Below are 10,140 nucleotides of genomic sequence, written 5' to 3'. Positions count from 1 at the left end.
GTGTTTACAAATGTATACATCATTACGGGTACGTACGACTTCATATCTCCTTAAGTTTTTATTTTATGCACAAAGAAAAGTATTCGGTTACATGTAAGAAATTCAAGGCATTTATATTTATCTCGATAGCTCTTTAACAAAAAGGGTTGGATCAAAAGCACAAAAATCAAACCTTCATTCAATATACTTTAGTTTGACTTGGAAGGATTTAACCAAGGTTATAATGAAAGGAAAGTTATTTTAGAGGTGTACGCATCTCTTGTACTGCAGTGTACTGTCTCTGGGCGGTAATGTAAACACAAGACGGATGTCGAAGTCTGACATGGGATCCATCTGTCACATAAAAATAAAACAATGAAATATTCTGGTCATAGGAAACTATTTTGTGAATTATCAAAATTATCAAATTTTAATGCTTTTAACCTCCTCGGATACTAAACAAACTCTAATGCATCTATTCTTGTTTACAAATTCCACACGGAGAGAACTGTACCGCAGAGTATACGCAACTGCAATTGACTTTCCTAGCATTATAACCTTGCATTAAACTGTGTAATTATCCGCTGCACTGTAAACAAAATTGTACCCTCTTTTCTATACCTGAGTATACATACTTCTAATTTCAGAGTGTTTAAAGCAATGAGATGGCAACGTCGGTTTGTAAACAGAATTGAAATAGATCAGGATAGTATTGAAGATGTAAGCATTTTATAAAGAAATTGAAATAGATCAGGATATAGTATTGAAGATGTAAAACTCAATTTTTTTTCATTATTTACGATATTATTTTTATTTCTATTGTATGTTTCATTATTTTAGTTTGAAAAGTGAAAATCGTGTATCGGATTTACGTATTGAATTTTAAAAAAATATTATTTGAAGAAACATGTAAATCGAGAATTTTTCTCTTTAAACCCAGTATTTGTTGTATAGGGTGTTATACCAATAAATACAGTGAGTGCTAGAATAGAAGAGGCTCATGCTAGACTTCATACATCAACACCTGATCAGGATCCTGTAAGTAGAGATGGGCCTCGATCTGAAATATTTTTGGTCAGAAAAAAATAGGAATTGTGTCTTTGCAACAAAATCGAATTTTCTGATCACTAATTCTATGAAACTCGATGGTGCAAACCTTTGATATTTCAAACTTAGACTATTTGATTTTACAAAATTCATGGTTTGAAATATCTAAGCTCTAAGACATTTAAAAGATATAGGATCTTTATAGAAAACCAAAGTTTGTGGAAAAGACTCAATTCCTTTGCAAATGCAATTAATGCAAACTTATTGAAAGAACAATTCTTATTGTTTGATTAACATTTCAAATTTTGTGGAGCACTTTGATTATCAAAATATTTTATGATTGAAATCGTTATTTTTCATTTATATTTAAAAATCTTATTTTGATAATCATGATTTGAAAACTAGAAAATGAATTTAGTTTTTCCACAAACTCTGATTTTCCAATTCCTTTATCTTTGCAACCCAGATATGTCAGACTTTAAACTCTATTAGATAAAAAAGTCTTAATGTGTAATATCAAAGGTTGACATCATCAGGTTGCAAAGATAAAGGGATCAACAAATTTGAGTTTGGTGCAAAAACACCATTCCTTTCTAGACTTTAACATAGTTCTTAGCAGGGAATAATGAATATTAAGTTTTGTATTTGTAATAGAAAATAGACATATTGACAACTGTGATGTTTTGAAACCCTAATTCACTAGCTTACAGCCACACTTTTCATAGTTGTTCGTTTATAATCCGTGTTTTTCTTTCTTTAATATTTTCTTAAAAGTACAAAATTTAAATTTTATAAAACAAACTGAAAAAAACTTTTCAATATTTTAGACTGTTTACAATCTGAAGCGTCAAGTGTTACTACAGCGTCGTGTTTGTATATTTATATGTACTGTACTCCCGTTGGTTACTGGGATAGCTACACTTATCAGGCTGCTAGCAACAGGAAAATAGTATATAATGAAATCAAAAATATTTTATCTTGTCTATATCATATCTACATAGGAAATACTCGAGTGTTTGGACACATTTTACATTGACATTTTAAAGGCTGACATAGAATAACAAAGGTTTATATTTAGTGTTTTTAAATAGCTTGATTTATCAACTTTAATGCCATAAATGTCGTCTATTTCACAGTTTGATGGATCTCCCTATAGGGGTGATAAGCCTATAAAACCTAAAACCTAAAAATCTGAAAAATTATTATCTATAATTTAGTATGATTTAATATTATTGTTTTGAAGAAGAATAAATTAGTCATTTCTTAAAGATAACATGTAATTGAAGATAAAAAAGCTACCTCTTTTGTTTTGCCATTTAATTAGATAAATCTTCTTCTTATATATGTTAAATTAAGGTGTAATCACATTTAAAGGAAGCACAGGTATACAGTACAATAAAGTAATCTAGGCTTTTAGGCCGCTTCGCGCCCATATTCTATTTCAATTGTGAACGTTTTATACTTGTATATATTGTAAAACAATATTTAAGTTCATGGATTTTATAAAACAAAATCGTGGATTTTCCAAATTTAGTAAATATCCTATTTTAGTAGAAGCAAATGTTTTAAGTTTTGATCCTTTTATAAACCTTCCCTGGGGCATGTGAGGTCCCACAAAAAAATGGGCCCGATCGGTTCAGCCGTTTTGACGTTTATTGGATACAAATAAAGAAACAAACTGACAGACAAGCAAAAAATATTTTTAGAGATAGCAATTAATTATCAGTTTGGTACGTTTTTAAAAACTTTTAATAAAACTTCAACAATTCAAACTGTATTATGGTAAATTTTGCTTCTATTTAACTTGTATCAAAAAATTGTAAAGCCAATGAAAAATGTTCGTCTTGGGACCCTCAGAAATGTGCAGAAAACGGACCAAAACGATTGAAACATTATATACATATTGAGCCAAAACCAATAAAGAACAAACTACAAAAATTCATGAATATAGAGCTAAGTAAACTTAGTTTCTTTTGAACTTGAGCCATCAAAAAAAAAGTGGTTCAGCTAATTTATTTTTCTCTTTTTCGCAAAAATCCTAATCCCTATATCTGTGCAGTCTGGAAAATTGTATAAGTTCTATATTTTTGAATTTACACAACTTCACCTGGAAGCCTCCCTGTCGAAACGCTCCCATTTTCATTGCTAAATCTGAAAAGTTAGAATTTATAAGCACTTGTTTTAAAAGTCAATATAAGTCAAAAGTCGTCGTGGAAGTGAGCCTTCCAGGCCTCACCAGGCCCGATGAAAACTCGGTGCCGCGCTCTACTCGTCTATCGCGCCCTCTCTTTCTTCATCCGCGTTCTTAATCTTACCAGGCGCGTGTTAAAGTTCAAAAGGGAATATACCTGACAATTTTAGATGAAGCTCATGTATCAAAAATTGCTGTACTAAGAGAAACGAATTTGCAGGATTGTAATCCGGCGCAGAGCAGTTCAATATCAAAGACCTCTGATCTAATAATCTAAGTTTGAAATTTCAGGTTGAGAAGATATAGTGATTAGAAAATTTGAGTTTGTGGCAAAGACTAAATTTGTTTGGTCCCAGATTAGAAGTGTATCATTTAGTAAAAGATCATTTTTTGCACTTACTCCCTTTGATTAGTATACATTTTTTGCATTTACTCCCTTTGATAAGTATATATTTTTTCAGGTTGTTCCCATGGGTGGCATAATTTTTCTACAAACTGTTACAGTTTACAATATCCAAGAGTCACTTTTCAGGAAAACAGCATTTTATTCAGAAAACGTGTTTACAGAAGTAAATGAGTTAAAAGGAATTTAATTGAGAGTTTTTGTCCAATTTTCTCCGAAGAAACATTGAATAAAGTAGTAGATACATATTTATTGATAATCTTATTAAGATTTTTTCTTTACCCATTTAGTTTTATAAACTTTTAGAAAAAAAATATGATTGCTATTATTACTTTTAAAATAAATGTTTGTTTATTCGAAAAAAATTATGACCGTTTTTTATTTAAAATAATTAATGATCATCCGCGTATACAGACTAAAAAAGGATCCATGCAGTTTTCCAAAATAACGTTTAGAAGTTAGCCTTTTTTATTTGTTAAATATTGAATACATTTTGTCGCTGTAATTTTCTAACAAATTTTTGTTGAATAATCGCGAACAATTGAATCATATATTACTTTAAAGATTATTCTTAGATAACGGATTAACCCATTTCCTGCTGGGGGGGGGGGGAAGGGTTTCTTTTCCCCCCCCCCCCCCACTCATTTTTTTAACATAACTTAAAAAGTATTGGTCTAATATCCGATTGAACTAAAGGATTAACTGTTCAAAAACCGACTTTTAAAGCATTTGGACAAATATAAATTTAATCATGTTTGTATGAAATTATAAAAAAACACATTTGTGAACTATACTAATTTTGAACGTTATTTTTAAAACACATTAATCCAAAATTTACGTTCCTTTAATCGATCATTAGATCAATTTATTTGAATCCATCAACACCAGAAATGCGCTAAAATTAAATGCCTGTTTTTAAAAAGTTAAAGAGTGTATTAAACATGACGCACTGATTGGTTGAATTTAAACTTCTTTCTTGAATATCGAATGCGTATTAACATAATAATCTTGGGTTTAGTAAAACCAGGAGATCAAGCATTGATCTCGATATCCACTATTTTAAAGTTTTCAGCTCTGATTCTTGTTTCAAAATATATTTCAATGTTAATGTTTACATTTAATTTCACGGTGCAGATTTCAAGGTTTAAAGGCCTAGTTTCAGCTTGTTCATATTTTATTTGTAATGTAAATGCAACAAATATTAAAACTTCTATTTTAATGGGATATTTTAATAATAAATTAGAATGCTTATGTTCTATCACAAATTAAACTGAATAATTTTTAAAACTAATTTTTAGATGCAAGGCTAGTACAACAGTCTGATCATTTTTTTAAAAAACCCTATAAACTTCAAAAAAGTATTTAATAGATTTCGTAAAACCTTCCTTACCAAAATACTCTCCCAGTTTTAAATATTTTCGAGAGCAAGGTATTTAAAAAATTATCACTGTCCAATTTACACCTTGGAATACTCCATACTGTAAGGCATCTTGCTAGCCCCCCCCCCTCTCTTCCGGAATATAAATATATAGAAGGATAGCATTCAGCCTCTCCTGGGTCAAGCCGCAGATAGAGTTTTTTTTTTTTTTTGAAAAAGTCTGTTTCTATTTTAGACTGCTCGGAATTTTTGTAAAAAGCAGAATTCTGATTTCCCCCTGTACAGATCTCAGGAGCATAAATACATCATACTTTCAATATTTTACAATAAATCTGAAACAAGACAGATTTGTGGATTTGTAATACTATAAAAAGTAATGGAGTGTAAATACAGAAAATACGCATTTTAAACTCAAAACAATAGAAAAGTTTAATTTTTTTCATTTTTTTTTTGGGGGGGGGAAATATTAATATTAATGTCATCAAAATTTATTGGGATGACTTAATAAATCAAAATCTCAATATGTGCCCCATCATTTTCTTTAAAATAACTAATGCATTTTAGAAAAAAAACGACTGAAAAAATGACAAAACCTTGGCTTTTTCCGTAATAAAAAACACAATCTTGCGCTTTAAGTGAATGTTCTTGGAACTTCAAGTGGCCCTTTATTCGAAAAGAACTAACACAAAAAGAGAAACATGGATGGCTCATTTATTATTGATAAGACAAAACTTATGAATAAAACTTTCCACTCTACAAGGGAGAATCACTTGATATTACGTTTACAGTTCCTTTATTTTAAATTGTATTTTGCTCAGAAAGATCTAGATTATTTAATAACTCTCATTCCTCCCCCATTCTGGATTGGAACCAATGAACATATAGGTACACCAATATAATATAAACAGCTGTGAAATATAGGTACACCAATATAATATAAACAGCTGTGAAATATAGGTACACCAATATAATATAAAAAGTTGTGAAATAAATGCTTTAATTGTTGAGACCGGATAAATTTTAAAGATATTTACCATTGATTTGTTCTTACAAACTCATATTTACTTTTTTGGAGCAGGAGATTTTTATTTTAGGGATGAAAATCAAAAGCGCTTATTTCAATCTTCAGTTTTGTAAATAGTATTTGTAAAATGTTATTACGCTATTATGTGCATGACAGGGTTTACAGGAACAAACTAAATTTAAAGTAAAATTTGATATCGTCTTTGCAAACTTTTCAAAACTTTCAATTTTGGTTAAAATTTAAAAAAAAAACGTTGGGAATTTCCATCTAGCTACATTTTTCAAAGCATTTCAAATTGCATAAAATGTTTTAGTGTAAAATATATTATTTAACATTTGTAGATTCACAATCGTCAAATTGTCTTGCAAAGAAAACCCATACTTTTATCAATATACCTAAAATGTATGATTTTAATATTAAAAACATTTTTATCTCGTTTGTGTTTAGAACATTTAAAAAGAAAGGGTGGGGGAGAAGAAAATGGGTTGAATTTTTCCAATGCTAGATCAGCTCATGAGTTTAATAACAGGTATATTTTGTTATCTATTAATATTAGACACTTTTAGAGTCAGGTATTTTCCAAATTTTTTATTAGATTAATGTTTAATGGTACCGTTGTAAATCAGGCATTGCCCTCTTTTCATTGTCTCTCGAAATTGCTAACCCCCCCCCCGTGAGATTTTTAAGAAGAAGTAAACAAAATAATGCAGTACGGAAAGCTAAGGATATCGATTCCTAGCTACGGTTCTTTACGGCTAAGTGTACGATATTTAAGTGTGTTTAAATTGTTATTATAATATAGCCTCAACCTCCATTGCTGTAAACTCTAATAATTTATTTTTATTTTCTATTTTTAAAGTTTTGCTTGTTTTGATGTTTCCATCCTCTATACAATACAGGTAACAAACATTTTGAAAATAAAACAAAAATCATTTTACAATTTCATGTTTTTTTTAAGACTGTTGACTGTCTTTCAAAACGTCCCTTTATATGCAGCAGACCTAGAGAACCCAGAAGATAACCTTGCAGTGAAATTATGTTGCTTTTTAGTTCTTCCGTAGAATATTCTTCTAAAATTAGTTTAAATTGAGTAAGATTGGGTGTCTTGTAAAGGTAAATCTTTGATTTTAAAGGGACAGTAAAGGAAAAATGAAAGGGGGTATAGGCTGAAAGTTAATCACTTTAGCTCTTGATCGCGACCCATGAAAGTCATTTCTGATGTTCCTGTCTCGAGAAATTGATATACAACTGTGTCAAATCTATACGAAAATTAATATATATACAATTTTGTATAAAAGTAGTGGGTTTAAATAGATCATATTCAGCAAATAAGCAACCAATCTGAAAACGATGATATCCCAGAGAAAGGCGGACACAGGGGGGTGGCGGGGGGACATTCGCCACCCCCTGACGGATTCAGGGAGGGGCGTAGCCCCCCCCTGAGATTTCGAGGCAAAAAATGTTCCCAATTTGATAAATCGTATGTGTTTTTCAATTTTAAGCTATTTAATTATTTTTTATTTAATGGAAATATTATAATTAATATTTATTGAAAAATTGAATCATCAGAAGAGAAGGACGAAAAAAATATTTTTCTAGCTTGTTAAAAATAAATATAAGTTTTTAACCAATGATGTAAGTATACGACGACAGACATTGTGTTTACTGTTTTGTTTTATTGGTACGCGGCACACTGCACATTTTGAGTCTTTTCTTCAGTTTAATTTAAAAATCAACGACAACAAGTAAATGTTATTGTTAACGATAAATTTAGAATTAGAAATTTGTAAGAAACTAGTAATTTCTTTTTGTTCTTAAATTGCTAATGTTCCTATTATTGTTCCTGTTCCTAATACTGTGTCCGACCCACCTAAAATCCCTGTCCTAATCCTATATTTTTGTTCCTTATTCCTGAACAATCTTTTTATTGTTCCTAAATCCCTTTCCTAATCCTTTAATTTTGTTCCTAATTCCTGGACAATCTTTTTATTGTTCCTAAATCCCTGTCCTAATCCTTTAATTTTGTTCCTATTTCCTGAGCAATCTTTTTATTGTTCCTAAATCCCTGTCCTAATCCTTTAATTTTGTTCCTAATTATCAATTTTTTTGTTCCTAAAAAATCTTGCCACCCCCTCACTTAAATCCTGTGTCCGCCCCTGCAGAGAAAGCTAATTGTAATTTAGGTTTACTTTTATATTTGTTGTTTCTATTTTCAACAGATTTCATTCATAATATTATTTTTACGTCCGTATTACTTGACCAGAAATTCCACCAATGGCAGTGCAGTAAAGTGGTCACGTGATACAGGCGGAGACACGTGACCAGTATACTGCTCTGCCATTGGTGGTATTTCTGGTCACGTGATTTAAGTTTCAGATTTTCAAAATTTTACATATATGAATTTTCGTATAATTTTAACACAGTTTTATATCAGTTTCTCGACACAGGAACATCAGATAAAACTTTCATGGGTCGCGATCAAGAGCTAAAGTGATTAGCTTTCAGCCTATACCCCCTTTCATTTTTCCTTTACTGTCCCTTTAACGATGTGAAATACGACAGCTTTATTTCTAATTATCCCCGACCCCCTGTCTAGGTTTGTTGTATTGTTACTAAAGCTATTATTATCCCTCTGTATGATAGCAAACAAGCATCTGTTATTAAAAAAAGACTGTTATAGCTGTAAATATAAGTAGATTTCATACAAAGATAAGCTTTACCTGGAAGACCCCCCCCCATGTGATCTTGCCAGGCTACATTTGTTTCAAAAAAACGTGCTGGGTCAAGTTTACTTGGGTAGTCCAGACTGGATAGTGCGACATGATGCATAAACGGTACATATTGTATCGGCTCGGCAGTACATATTGTACCGGCTCGGCAGTACATATTGTACCGGCTCGGATCAAGCAACTTAAAAAATGTCAAATCTGCGTAAACGCGCGAAGCATTAATTTTAGAAAAGAGTTACAAAAGACAACAACAACGAAATTACATACGCAATTTTGAGGGTATAGCTACAAAGCTTGAAAATTTGTGTACTACTTTGAAAAGGCTCCTTTTTGAAGTTACTGACATATGTCCCATTCTGAAAATATATTAATTATGAACTTTACACTACTCTCGGCTGGTCGTCGATATAAGACTAAGGTGCAAAGAGTACGGTCAGTTTTCTAATGACCATTCCACTCTATATAAATCTATTTTTATTTCCTACTGTAGTTTGCCATTAATAATCATACATACAGATTGCCTGTCACAAACAAGAAAGGTGTACATTACTACACAGATAGAACTAAAGAATTGTCATGTTGCTCTTGTTCTCTCTGAGTATTCTATTCAAAATTTATTTTTTATTGATTTTGATTCTATAAAATGTATCGCACGTATGTTAGAAAATATAGATTGTGCTTTCTAGATCAATTTTATTTTAGCAATATTAAATATCAAAATGTTTCCACGCTTTTCAAATTATTCTTTTTTAATCTCGTACTCGTACTGTCTTGTGTTTTAAATTTCACACATATAACATTTCTCATTACGATTGCTTTCAGAATCTTGGTAAATAGATAGAATTGTGATTCAGCGAGGATAAACTTAGTTTTGACTAATTTTATGTCAGGAAAATTCTCTTGATAAAGTATAAAATGTCAAGTGTGTAAAGACCTCTGACAAATCTATTATGGAAATTCAATAAACTAATTGTATAAAATTCTTCTATGTACGTATTGACCTCTATTCACGCATTATATTCATATATACAGATAGACCTCTTATGTACGCAAAGACCTCTCTACATACATGTACATACCTGTATGTACATATAGATCTCTTATGGAAACCCTAGGTTATACAACTAGGGTTTCCAGCGAAAAAAAATCGTTTAGCGAAAAATGCGAGCATTTTCGCTTTTTTTGCAAAATTTCGCTTCAATCTGTTTCGCAAAAAAATGCTAAATTTCCTCAAAATAGAAAATTGGAAAATTTAGCGAAAAAATAATGCGAAAAATTTGCGAACAAAAGCGAAAATATCGCGAATAAAAATGGAAATTATGCAAAGAATACGAAAATTTAACAAACATTTTTATTAAACAAACGCAAAATTTAAACATTTATTAAAGT

General features: G+C 30.7%; 1 protein-coding gene across 1 annotated transcript; it reads left to right on the top strand.

Moving 5' to 3' along the window:
• The first annotated feature begins 491 nt into the window (after window positions 1-491).
• On the top strand, window positions 492-7,197 carry LOC111708916 (neurocan core protein). Its single transcript, XM_023482420.1, has 10 exons — window positions 492-699; window positions 934-1,017; window positions 1,854-1,968; window positions 2,383-2,409; window positions 3,679-3,749; window positions 5,234-5,290; window positions 5,817-5,883; window positions 6,470-6,551; window positions 6,882-6,921; window positions 6,981-7,197. The coding sequence occupies exons 1-10, from the start codon at window positions 640-642 to the stop codon at window positions 7,041-7,043; spliced, it is 666 nt and encodes a 221-aa protein (XP_023338188.1). The 5' UTR covers window positions 492-639; the 3' UTR covers window positions 7,044-7,197.
• The last annotated feature ends 2,943 nt before the right edge of the window (window positions 7,198-10,140 follow it).

Source organism: Eurytemora carolleeae, unplaced genomic scaffold (assembly GCF_000591075.1).
Source record: "Eurytemora carolleeae unplaced genomic scaffold, Eaff_2.0 scaffold879, whole genome shotgun sequence".
Lineage (NCBI taxonomy): Eukaryota > Metazoa > Arthropoda > Copepoda > Calanoida > Temoridae > Eurytemora > Eurytemora carolleeae.
The sequence above is the reverse complement of the archived record's forward strand: the minus strand, read 5'-3'. Positions and strand labels throughout refer to the sequence as shown.

What these genes read in the sequence shown, in the direction of transcription:
- LOC111708916 (XM_023482420.1), top strand. Translation starts at nt 640, where the DNA reads ATGAGATGGCAACGTCGGTTTGTAAACAGAATTGAAATAGATCAGGAT. An exon ending in TCCCCCTGTACAGATCTCAG is followed by an intron (nt 5,291 to 5,816) that starts GAGCATAAATAC and finishes TATTTTGCTCAG; the next exon opens with AAAGATCTAGATTATTTAAT. An exon ending in CCATCCTCTATACAATACAG is followed by an intron (nt 6,922 to 6,980) that starts GTAACAAACATT and finishes GTTTTTTTTAAG; the next exon opens with ACTGTTGACTGTCTTTCAAA.